Here is a 22,996-nt window from a genome sequence, read left to right as displayed (position 1 = left end):
TAATCCCCTTTGTGGCTCCGCACAGCGCCTGGCACTCAGTATCTTACGTGTAACAGCCAGGACTTTACCCCACACCACTCAAGGGCAAGACACATTATTTCCTAAATCAAAATCAAGTCACTGTACCTTGATATGAAATTTAGGCTGAGTTAAGTTTGGGAGGGAACTATCCCTGGGAGACAAACAGAAAGCTCTAAGGCTGCTACCTTGAACCTTGGTCAAGGCCCTGATTGAAGTCCACTGTGACCACCACTTGTGATGCTCTCTGCCGTTGGCTTTGTATTCCACTTGAAGACATGGGACTCCATATCAAGACTGGACACAGAAGTCCTCGTCACGCCTGTGGCTGGCCTCCCTGGCTACACCATGCAGCCATCCCTCCACTCAGGGGTCTGCTAGGAAGGGCAGCCCTGGAGACACCTCCTAAACCCAATCTTAGTCAGACATTTCCCAACTTCTTGTCCAGGCATCAGGCTCTCTTCCACCTCCAGGAAAATTCCAGATTAATTTTTTCATGGGCCTGTCCATCTTTTCATATGAAGGCCTGAGTGGAGGTGACTTTAAGAGTGGCCTTTATGTGGTGGCTCATGCCTGTAATCCCAGCACTTTGGGAGGCGGAGGCCGGCAGATCACGAGGTCAGGAGATTGAGACCATCCTGGCGAACACGGTGAAACCCCATCTCTACTAAAAATACAAAAAAAGAAAAAAAAAAAAATTAGCCGGGCGTGGCAGTGTACACCTGTAGTCCCAACTACTCAGGAGGCTGAGGCAGGAGAATGGCATGAACCCAGGAGGCGGAGCTTGCAGCAAGCCGAGATCGTGCCACTGCACTCCAGCCTGGGCGACAAAGAGAGACTCCATCTCAAAAAAAAAAAAAAAAAAAAGAAAAAAGTGGCCCTTAAACGCAGAGACATTGTTAGATCTCCCAGAGGAGTGAAAACAGCTTAGACTTACAGGATGAACACAGAAACATTGCTTTTCCATTCTTTAAATTCTCCCCTTGCTGCAAGAACAAGACAAAAATGAATGTCACCACAAATTACCTTGCCACATATGTTTGAATCAAAGAAATACACCAAGCAGTTCCTTGTTTCATTTTTGCTCAGGGCCTGTTCCAAGGCTGGAGACCCACTGTGTCTGTCTTCTGTCTTACTCTCTTTCTTTGCCTGTCTGTCTGTCTGTCTCTCTCTCTGTCTCTCTCTCTCTCTTTCGGTTTATTTCTAGGCTGTGTTTCCAGTCACAAAACTCCCCAGCACACCCTGCTAACACCTTATTGCCTGAGTTTTATGTTAATCAGCTGACATTACACTTGAAAGTAGTTTCATTTTCCTCAGGACTTCTTCCTCTGGGCATCATAATCATACAAGTAAGTCTTGGCCTCAGAGCTTGCTTGTGTGTGAAATCCTTGCCTCAGAATGAACGTTTCTGGGTGTAAACTCTAATTGGAATTGGTTATCACCGGAAATACTGGAGATGCACAGCTGCTTGGCAGTTCTTTCCAAAGTTTTTGACTGATTTCCTCTTTCACCCTTCACTATAACCGTGCAAATCTTCACTATTCCTCAAGTTTTCTACCCCGCCACCTCCTCCTAACTCTTAAGTGTGTGAACATGCCCCCAACTTTACAAAGAAAACAGAAGCTCTCAGACATGGCCATTTCCCCAGCCCATCATCTCCTTTTATAAGTCCTTTCAGGGAATGAGAGATGGCTTCTTACCAAAGCTAATTCCTTCACCTGTGCGTTTTCCGCCCTCTCTCTACTGCAGCGATGGGAGCAGTTAGCAATACTTCAGCGATTGTGGCATTAAACTTACCTCAAAGAGGCTGTTACCTTATAAAGTTAATAACCCAATCAAGAGATCTACTGTGCAGCATGGTGACTATAGTTAATAACAATGTATTATATTGTTGAAGATTGCTAAGAGAATAGATTTTAAATTGTCTTACCACAAAAAATAAATATGTGACATAATATATATGTTAATTAGCTTGATGTAGCCATTCCACAAGATATACATATTTTGAAACATGCTGTGCATGATTAATATATACAATATTTATTTGTTAATTAAAACAAATGAAAGTAAATTAAATAACCAAAGGAAGGACTAGCTTTCCTGGGCTGGGACACTGTCACCAGGAAGCAATTTTTCTCCATCTCTAAGTTCATCTCTGCTCGCCCTTGTGTGTTGATTTCATTCTCAATGAAAATGAGAAAACACGGCAAGCTGTGCTACAGTGCAACATGGAAAATGAACGAGGAGCCCAGGTAAGCCAACACCAGACCCACTTCCTAAAGGCTAACTTTCACATTTTTACACAACCTGACAAGAGAGTGATTGCTGCTCCAATCTACAATTCCAAATTCCAGTCCAGAAAAAAAAAAAGTCTGCTTCCCTGATAACTGGAACCAAGAGTCCTTGAACCCAGATTCATTGGAACATTCCTCGCCTGACTTTGGTGTGTACCCACCTCTGGGGAGTGCGATGATACTCTCACCGATGGGCTGGACCTGGGCCACGTGCCCCTGTGGAAGTGGGAGAGTTGCAGTTGACACTACTAGAATTTCATGGACTCAGATTAGGGGAGGTGGTTCACCTGGAGAAAGAAAAATGGATGCTGGGTGACTAGGGGAACACGTGCCCTCTGAGAAGGACTTTGCTATGTCGCATACTACCCGGATTCCCTACTTCCTGAGTCCTCAACCCCACTCTGTCTCTCCTGGCTCCTCCTCCCTGACCTATACGTACATTCTGGAATTTCTCCTGCCTTTGAAAACCAGTTTCGATTTGATGTGTTGTTCTAGCTGTGGCTCTCTTGTCTTCCCTTCACATTATAAGATCTTGAAAAAGTTGTCTGGTTGTATGTTTTCTCCTCACCTTACACTCAGTGCTCAATCCTCTGCAATTGGATTTTGACCCCCATGACTCCACTGAAACCACTGTCGCAAAGACCTTCAATAATCAAACTAGTCATAAAAAGCAGAAGCAATAAATTCCCTTTATACCAGTAAGTTTCAAACTTACTGGTATACCAGTAATTTTCAAACTTTCGTTTGCATCAGATTTACCCCCAGGGCCTGCTAAGACTCAGGTTGTCCCCTAGATTCTCACCCCTAGATTCTGGTGTCAGAGACTTCTTAGATTTTTGTTAGAAATTGTTTTTCTCCCAAGTTCCCGGGCGATGCTGCTGCTGCTGCTGCTGCTGGTCCAGGAACTGTCCTTTAAGGTCCACTGGTTTATACCACAATAATCAGTTAGAACAGGCCATTTTAACTGCCTAAAACAAACTAAGCTATTAATGTGTATGATCTTATATAGCTTTATTGAATAACATTAAAGATAATATGACTAAATAGGGAGATCTCTATAGTTATTTTTTTCTAGATATGAAGACTAATCATTTCAGTCAAGCAACAGAAAGCTCTGTTGTAATGTTGTTATCTCTTAAATTAAATAACAATCAAATTTGGAGCATTGGAAAAAATTTAAAATTGTGGGTCCTTAAGAAAGGTAACAGAAACAATTTAGGAAGTATATTGCCTATATTTTCTTATTTAAAATGTGCAAATACCCTTTGAGGAATGTACTGTAATTCCCATTCATCTGATGAAGAAACTGAAGATCAAAAGTAACTCATTTTAAGAAAAATGAAGGAACAGAACTAAGTATAGCTGGCTCCAGAGCTCTCTCCCCTCCTCTACACTGTGAAATGGGCAAACACACACTCAGTGCCTAGAAGGGCTCAGGAATGCTCGCTCTTGTTGTACTGCTACTGGTGGCGGTAACTCTCAAACGAAGGTATATTAATAATTCTTTTCTTATTATAAAAATAGCATATACTTTTTATAGAAAATTTAGGTAATACTGAGTAGAGAGAAAATAACCATGAACACTAATAATTCAAGCACTCAGAGATGTCCACTGTTAACAGTTTGGTGGATGGTACTAGAAGTTAAGCTCCACAAGGATGGCCATCTTTATCTGTCTAGTTGAATGCTCTATTTCAAGGGCCTAGAATCATGCCAGGAGCATATAGTAAGGGCTCAATAAATATTGGCTAAATGCATGAGTAGATGGATAGCTTTGGGGTCTTTTTCATTTATGCATAAATACATGTGTCCACATATAACTAGAATCTATTTGCAAACTTGAATTTATATTTTACATGTAGTTTTTTTATCCTGTTTGTTTCAAAGGCCATTGACTTTTTATATAAAAAGTGGACAGATTGATGGAATATTCCCCACTTTTTGGTGGACTGAGAAGGTGAACTAGGTTCACCCATAGCCCTAGAATAATGTAAGTCTATTATTATTTGTTTACAGAAAGAAAAAAGAGCTCTAAACCTTAATTTCCTCACCTGCAAAATAAAGTAAGCTTATCTGATCTCTAGGATTTCCTTCCAGGATGTGGGATTTATATAATGAGACAGTACTTTATTCATAATACTTTATGTTTTCTTTACAGATGCTCTTAATAGTATTGAGAATTCCATTTACAGAACAGCCTTCAAATTACGATCAGTGCAAACTCTGTGCCAGTGTAAGTATAGGCTCTCCTGAAATATTTGAAATAATCTGAGCTTGATATGTGATGTAAAATTCATAGAGAAAACAAACACTTCCCCCATGCCATGGACTGCTGGATTCCGGAAGTCTGGATTTGTGCATTCAGCCCATTCGCAACAGAGAAGGTGGAGGGATGGGAAAACATCGCGTACTTGCAACTCATGTGTAGTTTTGCTGATGAGTGATAGAAAATGAATGTGGATGAGGATTTTTAATTTTTTAAATATTTTCTCCACTTGGCTTCTTCTAGAAAATGTTTTTGGTTTCCTTTTCAGGATACCAATATGGACACAAAATAAAATGACAAAAAAAAGGTAGTTTCAAATCTGTACTTTTAGATTTAAGCATAAAAATGTAAAATGCCATCTACCACATAAGATTTGCGTTTTCAAGTTGTACCTGTAATCTGTATATGAACATGCAAAAGTAGGTACAAATGAATAAATAACCCATGGACCGTGAATTTTAAAATTATCTCGAGAATTCCCTGAGAACTGTCCCTTTTGCATTAAACTTATATCTGATTGAATGTATGGTTTTCTTTTCTTTTCTCATACTGTTATCTAGGCAAAATAAGGTAAAATATAGTAAAAACATGCATCCTGTGAAAATTTTCCAAGGTGGAAAATAAACTGGGTCCAAGCTATGAAAAACACCGGGCATTCAGCCTATCTAAAGTTATTGATTTCTCACTACATGAAAGAAAAATCACTTCATGTAAAATGATTTCTGAAATTTATCATATCAGACCTGAGTTATGTTATATATGTGACATTTCTACTGAAGGCTGACATTTTAAAATATTTTTCCTCCTCCCTAAAAAGTTACATAGGGCAGTGGTTTTCAAATTGGGCTTCACAAAGTACATGTGAATGTGGCGTAGGGTACAAAAGAGTTAGCCAGGTGGGAAGAGGAGTTGCAAGCAAGGTGGGAAGATTTGGAGACCATATCCTCAACAGAAACAGCTCCATCCTTCTCTGTTTTCTATACTATGTTTCCTTGTGTGTGTGTGTGTAAGTTGGGGGGGGTTCTCACTCTGTCACCCACGCTGGAGTGCAGTGGCGAGATCTCAGTTCACTGCAACCTCTGCCTTCCAGGCTCAAGTCATCCTCCCACCTCAACCTCCCAAGTAGCTGGGACCACAGGCGTGCACTACCACACCCTGCTAATTTTTTGTATTTTTAGTAGAGACAGGTGTTTTGCCATGTTGCCCAGGCTGGTCTTGAACTCCTGAGCTCAACTGATCTGCCCATGTTGGCCTCCCAAAGTGCTGGAATTATAGACATCAGCTACCGCGCCTGCCTCATACCATGTTTCTGTATCAGGTTCCTTTGAAGAAGAAATTTTTGGTTTTAAAAACAGTTTTATGTAGATTACTGCTCTAGATAAAGAAACTCATAACTATTATTTATTATTCCAGGAACCAATAAAAGGCTAAAAATTTACCCCCAATTATGCTATTTTCCTGGAGAATTTCTCTCTCAGAGAAAGTTAGCAGCAATTGTTCACATGTCCCCATCATGAATGCCTGAGTATGTACCACAGTGTAATTTGAGGATGCACAGTTTTCAACATTTTGTTATCTCTGGCATCAGAAACAGTGAATATAAATAATACTCATGGGAAATATTAACAATACACAAAATCAGTGGTTGAAAAATGTTACCTAGTAAAAAGATATCCAAACAAAAATTTAAAAACAGAAAATCCCAAACACCAAGATAAAGCATAACATGAGCTCCAAACAGAAAGATCTGGAACACATCGCTGTATAAATCTTGTGGTGAGATTAATGGACACCACTATTATCTGGTTTGGTGTAATATAGAACTCTCAGCAGGAGATGAAATCGGCCTATGTTCAGAATGCCTGGCTCAGGTGACAGGTTTTAATGATAAAAGAGTTTACAGCCTTCACCACCTGCAGCCGGGTTTTTATTTAAGTCACATTCTGAAACTTGCTCCTCTGTTCCTTAGACTCTCCCCTTAAAAGCAATATCAGAGAACAAATAAAATTTTTTATTATACTTGCTAGATTTCTTATCTGAGGTTGATTTACGAAGTAGAGAGAAACCCAGGGTTTTATGGTTTCACAGGCTGAAGCGTTTTAAATGCCAGGAGCTCTTGGCGCTGTTGACATCCCCACCTCTCAGATGGCGCAAGTGGCTGTTTATTAATTTTATCTGTCATCCTCTCTCTGCAAGAAGCTATGGGGTTAGCTCTATCACATTCTTGTTTCTATTCATTGCCTTGTAAAAATTTTAGGAGAAGGTGGTTAAAAAATACTCAGTGTAAGAAATAAACCATTATTTTTGGTAAGCTGCTCTAGTTTTATTAAGTGCCTTCTCTAGATAATAATACTGATGGAACCAAGATTGTTAAAAATGATATTACTGAGTTGCGGAATTCTCAGACTCTTTAGCCTAAAGATTTTTATAGAAGAGTAACTGCTCTTTTATAAAGATCACTGTTTTTTATTTAACTATGGCAATTGCTTTTTAACACACCATATTGCTTCTGAAGCTGGGCTGCAGACAAGAAAAACTATATTTGAACAGGAAAGGTAAATTTATTCAATCCACTTAATGAAGAGTATAAAAATGTTTTCCCCAACTTTTCATCACAGTGTCATAACTTTCTTGGAAAGCGTATTTTTCGTTTCTCACTTCCCTTTTTAACTTCTTTCTATAAAACAACATCCTTGAAACCGTACTGTAATAATGTTACAACTATGCTTTACTAACAGATGCACTTTTCCAAAATCAAATCAATCAGTAGAATAGTAACGCCTGAATTATGCACAAGGAATATATGTCCAAATAGTAGTCATATTTCATTCCCCTTAAAAGAAAATAACGACCATAAAAAGTTCTTAATTATAAAACACTAAATGACATTTACTTCATTTGAAGCCTTTTGTTCCCATCAGAAAATAAGGCTCAATTCTTCATTTGCTTCCTACAGTGGACTTGATTGACAGCTCCCTGATTCAGCAGGTCCTACTGCGTCCAAGTTTCTGGGAAGCTCGCAAGCGCTCCCTTTCTGTGCAGCAGCTTTCTCAGGCACTCCAAGAGCTGTTTCAGAAGGCCAGGGAGGAAAACCCAGGGCAGGTGCATCCCAGAGCTCCCGAACTCACTCTGAGCCTTCTCACGACAATGTGCAACAGGTAAGGGTGTGGACGTCACGCTGTGACCTCAAAGGCAATGTTTAGCTGCCAGTGGTCATTTACCATTTGGTGCTGGCTGATATTTGCTTGAGGTTTGGTATATAAGAAGCCTTCTTTGTTTTTCACTAATTTATTCCTCAGGAGTAGAACAAAGGAGTAAATGCCGATCGGCTTTATGAACATAAATGACTCATGGATAGCAACAAGACAGGGAGAATTCCACATTATTCTTTCCTTCATACAAATTCATTCCTACTCTAGAGAAGCATACACACCTTTTGCTAGAGTGTTTACACTTCTATACATACATGTGAGAAGTGACACTTCATTCTTGTTACTGCTAGCTTCTTTGCTCATTTCTTTGTAAACTATTATCAATTTTTTATTTAGCTAGAATAAGGATGAAAATACTGCGCATGGATGAGTAACTTATAAACCAGTGTAGACCATGTCAAAGGGCTGACTACATATACTCTGAAGTCAATAGTTCTGCTAGTGTGTGGTAGGGGTGAGTGTGTTTTGTGAGCTGTAAGGTTTCAATTCCTCTGCCCCCTCCTCAATTTGGTTTACCTTATGTATCCTTGACTCAGTAGACTTCATCCTTTAGAATAAACTTTTCAAAAATCATAGTGAATTCAAAACATTTGGAAAATAGAGGAAAAAAGTAAAGAAGAAGAAATACATTATTACCCATCAGCCTGCCTCCCAGAAGCAAGCACCTTTTTAACCACTGGGCAAATTCCTTACGGTTATTTCCTTTTCTAGCTTTTTTTTTTTTTTTAAATTTTTTTAACTGCCAAAACAATATACATACACATTCTCAAGTTAGTTTTTCATTTCAGCTTCCTTAAACATTAAGCTTTTGACTGTCATTTCTATTATCTGTGTGTGTCTCTAACAATTCCCCTGCCTTTGATTAATTGTTTAGTAGGTTTGTAAACTAGATAGCAAATGGGCAAGGATGATTAGGCTCTGAGTGAGGGCCTGTGAACTAGATTTTTTTTTTTTTTTTTTTTGCATAAATATTTGCTCCTTTGCCTGCCTTTTGGTCCTTCCTTGTCTCTGTTGCTTGGTTTCCAGGCAACTGAGGCCTGAGGAAGTGATGCTACCTGCTCCATGAAGACAGGGTTTATCCCTGCATCCCTGGTGCCTGGTATGGTGCTTAGCACAGAGGAGGCATCCAATACATATTTTGGAGTGAATGCAGGAACAAATAAATGACTGGCGAAATACGTTAATTCCATGCTCTGTTCTGCTAAATTCTAGGTATAGGATAAGAGGCCACAAAAAGCTAGAACTTAGAGCACCATGTCAAAAATGCCTATTAATAGTTATAGTTTTTATCATCCATGACACCAAAGGTAACCCTGGCCCCCCATTCTTGTCTCTGTTTGTCACCGTGCAGCACAGGAACAGATTTTCTCCAGCTTATGCCTGCGGCCGCTGCCCTAATAACCCTCTCAGGAGACAGCCCTCTTACAAAATACCGAGGTAACATGCGGAGGACTACGGGTGTCCTAAAGTGCAGTGAGCCCCAAATCCTCAACCTGGTATTCTGTATCTCCACCACAAGGCCTTCTTCTTCAGCATGTACTCAGCATGACTTGTGTATTTATTGAAGAAAAATATTTACCATTTGAGGAATTTGGAATTTTTCAAAATTTACACTTCCTAATTACTTAGTTGTTCTTGATATTTATTTCTTTAGGGATTACCTAGACACCCGTAATCATTGTTGGTTTGAAGCCTGGGAGGATTCTCACATTTCTGTTTACCAACCTCATGATCTTCATCCTAGATTCACTGAATGATCAAGAGGTTGAAATGTGAATGGATTTCCATTAGTTATCAAATTATGGCTATTACAAAATCGATAGTGACTGGGCGCGGTGGCTCGTGCCTGTAATCCCAGCACTTTGGGAAGTCGAGGCAGGCGATCACCCGAGCTTGGGAATTTGAGACCAGCCTGACCAACATGGTGAAACCCCGTCTCTACTAAAAATACAAAAAATTAGCCGGGCGTGGTGGCGCACGCCTGTAATCCCAGCTACTCTGGAGGCTGAGGCAGGAGAATCACTTGAACCCGGGAGGCAGAGGTTGCGGTGAGCTGAGATCGTGCCATTGCACTCTAACCTGGGCAACAGGAGTGAAACTCCGTCTCAAAAACAAAAACACACACACACACACACACACACACACACAAAAACATAGTTTTGGAGGCCTTCAAAATAGTGAGCCAATAATCAAGAACATAACTTTCCCTTCTCTTTCCTTTCATAGCCACAAAGAGACTGCTACTTCAAAGCAAGTACTCTTCAAAGATACATTGCAAGTATTCAATTTAAAGATTTTTCCTCCTACATGTCTAGCTCTTTTTCAGCTCTACGCGGAAAATAGCAGGGGAGGTTATGATTCTGGGCCACGCATGACGCGAAGGGTTTTGAGAAAACTACTAACAGATCTACAGCAGGTAAATCCCTAATACTTAAGAACTGCACATTTGTTTCAGTTAACTAGCCACACTTATTATTAAAGAATCTGATGTCTCCAGTGTCAAGTCTATCTTTATATATATTTCCATGCAAGCTCTCTCCTCCATAGCCATTGCTGTTACTTGAGTATAACTTAACTTATACTCATAAGGTTATGAGTAGAAGGTTATGAATTATACTCATACTCATGAGGCTAAAGCTAATGGGGTCTATAGATAAGAATTATTTGCATTGCTGTAAGTTTGCTACAAGTTAACTTTACTCTCTATAGAGTTGTAAAAGAGCCTCGCAAAGACAGTGATGTATCTCTCTATAGGTACAGAGAATCACCACTGAAAACATATCCAATAGTCTCTTTTGCTTATTCCAAAGTGTTTAATTTTTCCTTACGCTCCTATACCTTTTTCACTCCTACGTATTAAAACCTGTGCCTGACATGCACTAAATTCTCCATGCCTGACTTCTGCATTTCTATCTACCCACAAGGCCATTGCCTATCCTTTCACCTGACAGACACTACTTGTCTTTCAATATCACTCAATTATTTGTCACCTCCCTACTCAAAGCTTCTTTGACTTCCTATGCATGATTTTGTTGCAGCACTTGTCAAATTGTGGTAGATGCTTCCCCACTGGACTACTTCTTCATTTTTATATCTCCAGTGCCTTGAACAGTGCCTGATACTAAAAGACATCCAAAAAATGCTTAAAGAATGCATAGATGGAGTGCCACGTCAAGTACTCAAAATTATTTCCATCATTTCCTGTGCTTTAGGAATGTGTAAATTTGATTTGGTTTTTATTCTTACTAGGCAAGGGAATTTAACCTCCTCAAAGATGTTTTTTAAATGTTGAAATGAAGTAAATTGGTGTAACCAAGCAAGAATTTCTGCAAAAGGATTAAACAGGCTCTGGACTGTCTTGAGTGTAGGTGCTGTTGTCTTGCTGTACCTTTCCCTTGTTTTGAAGGATATCTCCATTCTTCCAGCTCCTACAAAATCCCCACACTAGATGTTTTGGACTGTAACAACTTAGGAACTTTCTGTCATTTTTTTCCTCGGTAGGGACCAAGGATTCTGAACTGAGGATAGCCATGATAGGAGCAGGAAGGGATAAGGAGAAAGATAATAAAAATCTCTAGGACAGGGAGTATGGATTGGAAAAACCTATTCAAAATTATCTTTGCTTTGGTTTGGTTTTAATATTAAAATTTTGTGTTCATGAGGATCACAATAATTAATATTTAACTTAAATTCCAAACATCATTTAAGATATTTATTTCTTAAATGGAGCAATGATTTTTTTTTTTAATTTGTAAGGTTAGAATATCAGGCATAGATACTTCCAAGCTGTCCTGGTAGTTGCAGCAGTCACATCGATCCCACCACCAAATGTTCTGCTGATTCTAAGGCATTTCTCAGGGAGCCATCATAAGTTGCAGGCTCACTGCCACCCATCCCATATCACAAGACTTGAGTTGATGGGGGCCTGATTTATGCAATCAGACCGGTGAGACTAGATAGGTACTTAGAAGCGGATGTGATGAAAGGGGATGGACTGATGGACATTTTCCTTCTAGAGAATTCTTTGTGCTCTCCTGACTACTTGGTCCAACAGGCTCTAAAAATCTGCCCTTGTCTCAGGCTCAATTGAGGTCAATGAGCTGCTGAACTAGAAGCTCCCGCAGCACTCCACCCTTACCCGCACCCCAGGCATTAGTATGCTCTTGAGAAGGTCTTAGGAAGGCAGAGATTTGCACAGAAATTATCATCCCATTGACTGCTATTATGGACTCACAAATGGATTCCCGGAGAAAATTCCAGGCCCCACCACATGATTCAAATCCTCCCCTAAGTATCGTAATTATCACTTCAAGTGGTGTCTGCCTGTGCCGGTGTGCCATCTAGCCAGGTTTAATTCTTCCTAGAGCACCTGCAAGAAATTAGCCACTTGGGCCATTCATCCACAAAATCTTTATGCACATCTTTATAGGCAAAAATGTAAGTTGAAAACCCACTACAAAAGTGAATTCTCTTTGTACTTGTGTTAGAATCACAGAGCTGGTGAAAGTCATCCTATGTTATCCACCCACCTTATTTTACAAATGAAGTAAAACTCCTTTCCCAGAGCTCAAGGACATCAGAGGAGGGTGAATGTTGAATCAGCAACACAGTCTAAAGAAGTGTTTCAGTTAGTTCATCAGCACTCCAAGCCAAAAGATGGGTAATGAGTTATGCTTTCAGACAAAGGCTAAATAACACAGGGAGTAGTTACTTACATTCAACTGGCGACAGGATTATTATCAATTTAAAGTACAAGCCATCTTGTCACTATTACGCAAATGTTTGTTGACTTCTGCCTGGCTAATTGTCAGCAAAGAGGTTCTGAGTGCCACTTTCCTGATTAGAAGAACGTTTATTCGTTTATTCGAGTTGATGGACTCAGCGGGAGGGTCTCTGAGATTACTTCTGAGCTTGCGGGCAATGCCTGCTGACAGCCTGTGCTGTAGAAGACATCAGATGTGAAATTAGGACCCGTGACCAAATGGGAATAAATGGAGGTGACAAGTACATGTATCTGTGCATATAGATGATGTCAGAGCCAAGTCCCTGGCCATCTTGGCAGTCACAAAAGGTTCTTAGTGCCTTAATTGAACGCCTTATGGTGACTGTGGCTGAAAGGTGGAAACCACTGAGTGTGGTGGCACAGATTGAGCCGTTGAAATATATGGAAGGTCGGGCTGTGACAAAGCTTCATGGAAACTCCTCAAGAAAGAGTAAGAGTCCTGGAGTGAGACCCCAATTCTGCCTCTAACTTGCTTTTTTGACCTTCAGCAGAATATCAAATCTCAATTACTCTTTGCTTTATTTCTTGAAAACGATTTAATTGATAATCAGAAACTGTATATATTCAAGGTGTACAACATGATGTTTTGAGATAGATATACATTGTATAATGATTATCACAATCAAATTAATTAACCCATCTGTCACCACCATCATTACCATCTTGTGGGGGTGGGTTGTTTGAGGACATTTCAAACCTACTCTTGCATCAATTTTCTTTTCTTTCTTTCTTTTTTTTTTTTTTTTGAGGTGGAGTCTCACTCTGTCACCCAGGCTGGAGTGCAGTGGTGTGATCTCGGCTCACTGCAACCTCTGCCTCCCGGATTCAAGTAATTCTCCTGCTTCAGCCTCCCAAGTAGCTGGGATTACAGGATGTGCCACCATGCCCAGCTAATTTTTTTGTATTTTTAGTAGAGACGAGGTTTCACCATATTGGCCAGACTGGTCTCGAACTCCTGACCTTGTTTGTGATCCACCCACCTCGACCTCCCAAAGTGCTGGGATTACAGGCATGAGCCACCGCACCTGGCCTCAATTTTCAAGTAAACAATACTGTACTATCACTAGTAGCCATGCTGCAATTAGATCCCCAGAATTTATTCATCTTATAACTGAAAGTTTCTACCCTTTAATCAACATCTTCTCATTTATCCCTGTCCTCAGCCCCTGGCATATTCACTATTCCTCTGTTTCTATGAATTCAGTGTTTTTAGATTCCACACGTGTGATCATGCAGTATCTGTCTTTCTGTGCCTGGCTTATTTCATTTCGCATATTGTCCTCTAGGTTCATTCATGTTGAACCTTCTTTCCTAAGGCTGAGTACTATTCCGCTGCATATTACAGACCACATTTTTTATTCCATTCATCTGTCAATGGACACTTAGATGGTTCCAGAAACGTGGTTATTATGAAGAGTGCTACAGTGAACATGGGAGTGCAGGTGTCTCTTTGACAAACTGATTTCCTTTCCTTTCATCCCTTGCTTTCAACATAGGTAGTGATTGCCACCCTACCTCAGAAATTGGCATTTCTTAAAATGATATGATATGAAAGTGTTTGGAAAGGTTTTTCTCAAAGCCACTCTAGGCTTTTCCAAGGTAGTGAGTTATCTCAGTAGATTGTTTACAGTCAGTTACAGATTGAACTTCTTGATCTGCTCTTTCCTGCTTCTCACTACTGCACTTGACTAGTCTTAAAAATATGTATATATACAATAGCAAAGACTTGGAACCAACCCGAATGCCCATCAGTGATAGACTGGATAAAGAAAATGTGGCACATATACACCATGGAATACTATGCAGCCATAAAAACCAATGAGTTCATGTCCTTTGCAGGGACATGGATGAAGCTGGAAACCACCATTCTCAGCAAACTAACACAGGAACAGAAAACCAAACACTGCATGTTCTCACTCATAAGTGGTAGTTGAACAATTAGAACACATGGAGACAGGGAGGGAAACATCATACACTGGGGCCTGTCAAGGGGTGGGGCAAAGGGAAGGGAGAGCATTCGGACAAATACCTAACGCATGCGGGGCTTAAAACCTAGATGACGGGTTGACAGGTGCAGCAAACCACCATGGCACATGTATATCTATGTCACAAACCTGCACACTCTGCACATGTATCCCAGAACTTAAAGTAAAAAAAAAAAGTATATATATTTTAAAACTCTAAACTTTAAGACAGTATTATTGTTAACTTCATTTATTGGTGAACAAAGGCAAAGAAAGGTTAAAATAATTTGGAATCACGAGAAAATAAAACAGAAGGAAGCAGTTTATCACCCCACTGGCAGACTTCCTTCCCTTACCCTCCTCCCTCCTCTCCTTCCCACTTGCTTATTCATTGTCTTAACCCAAATATTGCACAAAACCTATGCATTGCTTTGTTCTCTTGGATTGAGACAGTTCACCTGGTCTCAGACACCAAATACCTGTGACTGCATGGCTGTGGGCACCAGCTCTCAGCCCTGCTGCTCCCGGAGACGACGTATTTCTCCACTTTCTAACAGCTAAGATGAGGTTGTCTCTTGCAGATCCCAACTGTCGTGGGAGAGAGTCGTGCTCTGTGCCCTGTGGAAAGTGCCACCCGCAGCTGTTTCCAAGGGGTGAGTGCCTTGCAAATGTCCCCGGAGTTGGGGACGGACATGGGGCATTGGGATAGTTTGCTGACTGATTTACCTTACAGACCTATTATTACTCCAAACAGCATCTCAGATAACTGAATTTAGGAGGTAGTCTTGCCTCCAGCTTTTCCTATGATAAACTTCTTCAGCAGAGCTGACAGAATTGGAGTCAGAAAAGAAAATGAAAACATCAAGTCATGCCTAAAAACACATCTTAGGGTGCTACTGTTTTTCAGGTGTTGAGCCCAGCAATCAAAGAAGAGAAATTCCTGTCTTGGGTCCAATCTGAGCCTCCCATCCTCCTGTGGCTCCCGACCTGCCACCGGTTATCAGCTGCTGAAAGAGTCACTCACCCTGCTCGGTGTACCATCTGCAGGACTTTCCCAATCACGGGACTCAGGTACAGCCATCAGCAGCATTTCTCGGATTATCATTCTCCATACGGTTCTGCAGTTGGAGCTGCATCCCTTCAGATTCTTTTTGGGGTCCTCCTTACACATCTGAAATTCACATGACTTTTTTGGCTCAATGATTTCCTGGCAGGAAGCATCCTGGTTGATAATAAATTGTCTTTTATCTTCTATAATGGATGAAATATTAAATTCTTCCACTGATGCATAATGTGACTAATAGACATTTTTCTTCCTCTAAGGGGAACACATTTTGTCTTTGTTTTGTTTTGTTTTAGAGACAGGGTCTCTGTCACGCAGGCTGGAGTGCACGGGCACTATCATAGCTCACTGCAGCTTCAAACTCCTAAGCCCAAGTCATCCTTGCAGCTCGGCCTCCTGGGTAGCTGGGAGTACAGGCACATGCCACCATGCCCAGCTAATTTTCTATTTTTTGTAGAGATGGGATCTTATTGTGTTACCCATGCTGGTCTCCGACTCCTGATCTTAAGTGATCCTCCTGCCTCAGCCTCCCAAAGCATTGGGTTTCAAGTGTGAGCCACTGCACCTGGCCTGTCTTTTGTTCCAAAGAAACCTTTTAAGTATTGAGCCATCCATCGTCATCATCATCCTAACAACACTACTTTTGTTAACTGTTAGACAAATGACAAGCTGAGCAGTTCACATGGGCCATTTCATTTAAAATGTGTTGTAAGCCAATACAAAGGGTTGTATTATTATCCCCAATTTGCAGAGAAGTTAAATAACCTACATGATTAGCAAGCCACAGAGGCTGGCAGCCTAAATCCAGAGTCCTGCTTTGCAGCCGTGATGCTCTGCTGCCTCCCTGTGCAGACAACTGCAAATGAGCCTCATGCCCACACAGATGATCAGCATTCATGAGAGCAACTCAGGCCTGATCTTCTCTCTACCTGGAGCTAAAAGCAGATTAGAAAGCTAGATTTGGAGCTGGATGCAAATATTTCCATAGCTTTGAGGAGAACAGTCAAAACCCCATCCTAGAGAAAGAGTGTTATAGGTCTCCCATAAATAAAACCATAGGGAAGTTAAACTGGTTATCATTAAAGCTTGGGAGAAGAGAAAGAAACCACCAGGTGTAGGCCAGGCATGGAAGATGCCATTATTCACAATGGGTGAACAGGGGCTGGGAATGTGGGAAGACTAGAGCTCTGGGACATCAGGCAGCTAAATACAAGGCAAAACTGAGGGTGCCCGGAAGGAGAAGGGGACAAGAGGCCTCAGGCCTCAGCTCCTGCTCACTTTGTTCCTCTTCCTTTCCCATGCTTCTTGACCCTAGCTAACCCAGAACTGAAATATGCTCCCCATGGAGATAAACTAGGTCTGCTTGGTACACCAAAAAACTGGAGATCTGGTTTTAATTTTGCTGAGAAAATGAATTGGGTTTGCAGAGAATTTGCAGGACACAGTGAAACTTCATTCATGAAAATTCTGCAAGAAACTGAACTTTAGACAATAAAACATATAAATGAACAGGACTGTTGGAAACCAAGCAAGCAGGAACAAGGAAATCTTCCTACTACAATGAAAAATAAATTATTTATATTGGACAATGGGGAAATCCGAATATGATTTACCACGTTATGAATATATTATAATCATTTAACCAATAAGCAAGTATTAGTTAAGGAGTTACTGCCAGTCCTGCCCTAGGTCAAGTATAAGATTAACTTTGCAATTATATAAAACACAACTTTTACATCGACATATTTTTCAAAATTATTATATGTAACATAAAGCAGATACTATTTGTATTCTATAGATGATAAAATTTGAGTCTCAAAGAATTTGAGTGACTTACTTAAGTCGCCCCTAAAACTGGCAAAGGCAGAGGCCAAGTTGTACCTCAAATATCTATTGAGAATGAGAACAGAATTTCTTTAAAATGCCTCCATGTAAGCCATCTTTCCTCTTATACACCCAAGGCAATAAACAAATGTCCTATATACAAAAAGCTGGGAGACCTGGGCGAGGTATTTAACCTCTATGGACCTCAGTTTTGGGTTTTTTGTTTTTTGTTTTGTTTTGGTTTTAGTAAAATTCAGCAGGGTAGAACAAATGGTGTCTGAGACTTCTTTAGCTCTAAACTTCTGATTCTATTAAAAATTGGCTGGATATATTATAATCTTAGCTTTAAACTTGTGTTTTGGGATCTCAAAAAACTCAACTAGTAGCTTTGGTTTTTTGGGAGATGAAGAAAGTCATGTTAGAGGAGAAGCACTTGCAGATGTGCAGGTAGCAGAAAGAGGACAAAGATTTGGCCTTCTAAAGAAAAAGAAGGTGCAAAGACCATAGAGTGGCCCTTATCCAAGATTTAAATTCCAGAAGGACATGTGACATTTTTGCTCTGTGATAGCCATGGAAGGTTGAAATGAAATTGGGGGAAAACCTGGGTTCTATATTGGTAAAAACATCAACAACGGGCCAATCTCATTACCCCCACAATAACCAATCTCATACACATGTAGGTAGTTGCAGAGCACAGAGGAACAAATTTAAGGATAGATCAGCTTATTATCCTAGATAAGCCAGTCATAGCCATCTAGTTAATGCTTGATAAAGCAGTCAGCATGGATGGCTCATCAAATAATCCTTATAACAATAGTTTATTATGTTGTACACTTCATTGAAAAAGTGAATGTCTTCCCATTAATGTATGTTAAACAACTTTTAAAGTTTTCTAAAAATTTTGCAAGGCCAGGAGGATAGGGTTTGCTAGCTCATTTTTCCTTAGTTGAAGAAACTAAGTCATTTATCCAACTTCATTCAACTAACGTTCATTGAAAAACCTACCATGTACCAGGCATTCTCCTAAACTTAAGAGTACTTAAGTTTCCAATTCAACTATTAGAACTGCTATAAATAGTAATGATGGTATGTGAATTCCAACTTAGGGCTCCTGCCTTGAGGAGTGGTGGTCTATTCTAGAATAGTGTGGTCTATTCTAGTGGTTAAAATGGCAGGCCATCAATTCAGATAGTAACCTGGGACTCAAAATCTTCTACTACTTACTAAGTAGTTGTGTAACTTTGTGCAAGTTACTTAAACTCTCTTTAATTCCATTTCCTCACCTGCAAAATGAGAGTAATTGTGAGAATACCTGAAAGAATTTCCATAGGAATTAACTGGGTCAACACATGTACACTGCCTGCACATAGAACACGCACAAAAATGCTAGCTGCTATTATATCATCCCACACTATTTATTAATATCCTGCCATGGGACTCAGGGTTGGAAGTACAGCAGTGAACACAGGTAGCTGAGGGGTGATCTCAAGGTATTTACATTCTCTTGCTCTGCCTCTAAACGACTTTGATCAGACCATCAAACCTTCTGCCATCTGGCCTCAGAAGCTTTCCAAGGATTTTTCTGCTGTTATTCAGGGCAATTAGCAGGTCTGATAGATTCAATGCCCTCTAAACCCTTCTTACTCATCCCAGTCTTCGTTGCCTTATTCCTCCTCTTCTTTCTACTTGGGATTTCCTTTGCTTTAATCTCCAGCCTAGCCTTCCATGTACAGCATGAGTCTCACTTTCCAGACCACACCAGCCCACAGGGCTCTCCCTCTGCCTCCCTGCTATAACCCTCTTCTCCATGCCTCTCATTGGGCACTTAATCACACATTGCCTAATTCTGGAAGTTTCAACCTTCCATGTGAAAGTTTTGCCGCAAGATATGAAATTTAAGAGCACTGGAATCTTGTCATATTTCTTTTTTGTAACTTTTAAGATAGGGGTTGAAAACCCAGATGCTTCAAAGGCAAGGCAAGTGGTGTACATGAAGGAAATAGGGCAGGTAGGGACTATGGCTAGCTCAGAACTGTATGTCCAGTCTAAAAGGAGTGGCTGCCACCTGGTTCTCACCAACTGTCACCATACGAGGACAGAGCTTTATACCACACACACTGCAGTTAGAGAAGAGAATTTACATATCAGGGGAAAAATGTATAGCTTCCTGTTACTTTATAGACAAACAACATGGTCCCACTCAAATATCCTTAAAAGTTACTAACTGATGATTGCTAGGTCTCACCAGCTCCCCACTAACACCACAATAGTTTCCTGAGTATTATGGGACACCCCTCCTAACCAGAGTGTGTCAAGACTCTCTCCTCTCCTTCTGACCACAAAGGCATTTAAGGTTGTCATTTCTCATCAAGAAAAAGTCTCCAATGTTGATGGGTCCAGAAACTTGGGTGTGGTGAGGAATTCCCCTCCTCCACTTACATCATTCCTATATACAGACTCCTATAAAATGATGAGTGCTTATTTTTAAATCTGTTATCTATGGCTTAATTTTCCCCAACACCATGCAGGAATACAGGCCCAATATTATCATATCCTGCAAAAGTTTAAGGAAAGCCAAAATTTGATTTTATTGAAATCTATTTTTTAAACTTAGCTATTAAATTCAAAGTATTTGAGTGCATTGTGCAGCTGCACAAAACATGGCTGCAGATTTAAGGGTTTATCCTAAAGGTTGTAGTGCACAGCACCCTGCATGTAGAAGGCACTTCGTATTTTGAGAAATAAATCAGACCTCTATACCATAGCGTATGCGGCATTAATATAATGCCATTTGAAAATACTTTAAAATGAAGATTTATTTGAGTAAATAAATGCATTAGAGTCATTTAATAATCCTATAATTTGGGAGAAACTTTACACTGATCTGGTAGTTCAGACATCTTCTGTATATTTTGGGGTGCTCATTCTCCACCTGGTTTTTTTTTCTCATCTACCAGTGATGTAAGCTGTGTTTCTATTTTAATTGGCAGATACCGCTGTCTGAAGTGTCTCAACTTCGACATCTGCCAGATGTGTTTCTTATCTGGTCTTCACAGCAAGTCCCATCAGAAGTCTCATCCTGTCATTGAGCACTGTGTTCAGGTAACATTTAATGTCACATACCAAACTATCCATTAATCAATTCAGTATAAGCTATAGCTGTGAAAAAATCTTTCCCTCCAGTGAAACCACAGATTCTGCTCCTGTCATACATTACAATATTTAAGACTAAGCAAGTGGCAAACTCCACCTTGAATATCTCTCAATATAAGTATGCTTTCTTCACATTGTACATCTCAATGAAAGTTTTTGGGCACAAGAAAAGTCCAGAGTTCAGTCTGAAGTAATTGATCAGATACTCTGGACTAGAAAATGTCAGTGAAGAGTTAGAGGGAGAAGCACTGGAAATGAGTACAGATGGAAAAGAGATGGGCTCTGATGTGGCAAAAATGATGCAGCAAGACTTCTAGTTACTAACATATTTTTGGAGAATTTTTCTTTTTTAACGTGTCTTTTCCTGAACCCTAAATTTCAAATATTTCTTTAGGAAAAAAGAAAGATTATTATCTCATTGTTGACTGAAAAAGTATAGAGCTAAAACTTCACAGCTGCCTTTCAAATTTTCTAAAATTATAAATACCTAGCAAGTGAATTCAGTTCTGGGTAAGAAGAGAAATAGCATAGTACATTTTAAGCAAAAAGCATTCTATTTTTTCCCAGAAAGAACATTTTCTTTTCATTACTAAATTCCAATGAGTAAGTTTCTTCACACAGATGGCAACCCCCTCAAATACCACAATAGCGAAGGATGTTGATTAATTAACTTTGCCAAGGATAGTTTTCCCTCCTTCTCTCCTTTACATGAATGGCCTGCAAAGGTCAAGTGCCTAAATCTTGCCAAATAATTTCCAGTGGGCGTTTCCTTATCCAGGTCCTCAGGTTCACTGGCCTAGGATCTATCTTCCTAGTGCTAAAAGTCTTGGATTTGTTGATGTTAGAGTGACACCATGTGGCCACTTTGTTATTATGCTTTAAATTTCAAGTGCTGAAACCCTTAAAATGAGACATCTCATCCCTTCTTTGCTTCCTTTTGGTAGAGGTTCTTAACTTGGGGTGAATAAATGGATTTCGGGTGGCCTGTGAGTCCACTGAAATTGTAGACAGAATGGAATGTGTGAGTGTTTCACTGGAGATAAACCCACGAGTTATTATCCAATTCTCAAAGGCATCCACAACCCTAAATGTGAGCAACCGCAGGCTTAGTCCTCTTTGATGCCCTCCTCTAGGTGTAGAATGCCAAATGGCGGGGTTACTCTAAGGAAGAGGACTTATTGAGGGGGTTGGGGTATGTAATTTGGAGACTTATGCTATTTCTATGAGAATGTGAAGAAATTCAGGGACAAGAAGGAGGTAAGATTATTTTTCTGAGGACTTAAGAGAAATAATTCCAAAAACTTTCAAGGTGGCCAGTCCACCCAAGTAAGGAAAGAAGACCATGCATAGACTGATCTGACACTTTTTAAAAATGCTGGCTCCTTCAGCAGATGTCAGCGATGCAGAATACAAAACTTCTCTTCAGGACCCTCAGAAACAACCTTCTTCAGGGGCGCTGTAGGAAGAAGGAAGCGGCGAGAAGGCAGCGGCTGCTGGACCAGGTGAATCCAAAGGGTGTGCCTCACCATGCACAGGCCAGGTGAGTGGCTGCGAGGATCGGCTGGTCCCGCAGAGCAGCCGACCAGGGCCGTGGGTGTTGTGGTAACCAGTCAGCAATCTGTCTAATGCTGAAGGTCCTAGACAAGGCAGGAGGCAGGGTGAGGGATGGACTTCAGATATTTTTTTCCTCTAAAAAGGGCCTTTAATTTCAAAGTAGAACTAAGAGGCTATCTATTATTCCTATGTCACATTTACCTATCAGGTTGTTATCAATATATGATTAAAGTTAGAGAACTTGGATATCATCTTGATGTATATCTTTAATATTGTATATATAATTTAAATTTGAAAATAAAAGCAAAGATATCGGGTTGCAGTTTATCTTTATTCTCAAAGCCAGCTATTTTCACCTTTCACTAGGAAAGTAACGATAAAATGTTAATCATCTGGATATATTGGATACTTGAGATCCTGCCTAAATTTCTATATTCCCATAGTCACATCACAAAGATCCATACTCTTTTTTTTTTTCTTATCTTTTTTCTTTTTTTTTTTTTTTGAGATGGAGTCTAGCTGCAATGCTCAGGTTGGAGTGCGATGGCACCATCTCGGCTCACTGCAACCTCTCCCTCCCGGGTTCAAGCGATTCTCCTACCTCAGCCTCCTGAGCAGCTGTGATTACAGGTGCATGCCACCACACCCAACTAATTTTTGTATTTTTAGTAGAGACAGGGTTTCACCATATTGGCCCAGCTGGTCTTGATCTCCTGACCTCAAGTGATCTGCCCATCTTGGCCTCCCAAAGTGCTAGGATTACAGGTGTGAGCCACTGTGCTCAGTCTCCATACTCTTATTTGCATTTCTTTTGGCTACTGAAGCCAGACTGATCTTTTACACCTTTTTTTTTTTTTTTTTTTTT

The 22,996-nt window shown here is 40.3% G+C and overlaps 1 protein-coding gene across 1 annotated transcript in view; it reads left to right on the top strand.

Annotated features, from left to right (window-relative positions):
- DYTN (dystrotelin) overlaps positions 1 to 22,996 on the top strand; it is a 67,783-nt gene that overhangs the window by 2,059 nt on the left and 42,728 nt on the right. Inside the window, exons 2-9 of the mRNA XM_011993881.1 lie at positions 4,471 to 4,545; positions 7,535 to 7,736; positions 9,142 to 9,227; positions 10,106 to 10,206; positions 15,119 to 15,190; positions 15,445 to 15,608; positions 20,415 to 20,526; positions 21,969 to 22,117. Of these exons, the coding sequence (XP_011849271.1) occupies positions 4,471 to 4,545; positions 7,535 to 7,736; positions 9,142 to 9,227; positions 10,106 to 10,206; positions 15,119 to 15,190; positions 15,445 to 15,608; positions 20,415 to 20,526; positions 21,969 to 22,117 (961 nt within the window). The remainder of the gene's footprint in view (positions 1 to 4,470; positions 4,546 to 7,534; positions 7,737 to 9,141; positions 9,228 to 10,105; positions 10,207 to 15,118; positions 15,191 to 15,444; positions 15,609 to 20,414; positions 20,527 to 21,968; positions 22,118 to 22,996) is intronic.

This window comes from Mandrillus leucophaeus, unplaced genomic scaffold (assembly GCF_000951045.1).
Source record: "Mandrillus leucophaeus isolate KB7577 unplaced genomic scaffold, Mleu.le_1.0 Scaffold436, whole genome shotgun sequence".
Taxonomy (NCBI): domain Eukaryota; kingdom Metazoa; phylum Chordata; class Mammalia; order Primates; family Cercopithecidae; genus Mandrillus; species Mandrillus leucophaeus.
This window is presented reverse-complemented; position numbering and strand designations above follow the sequence as displayed.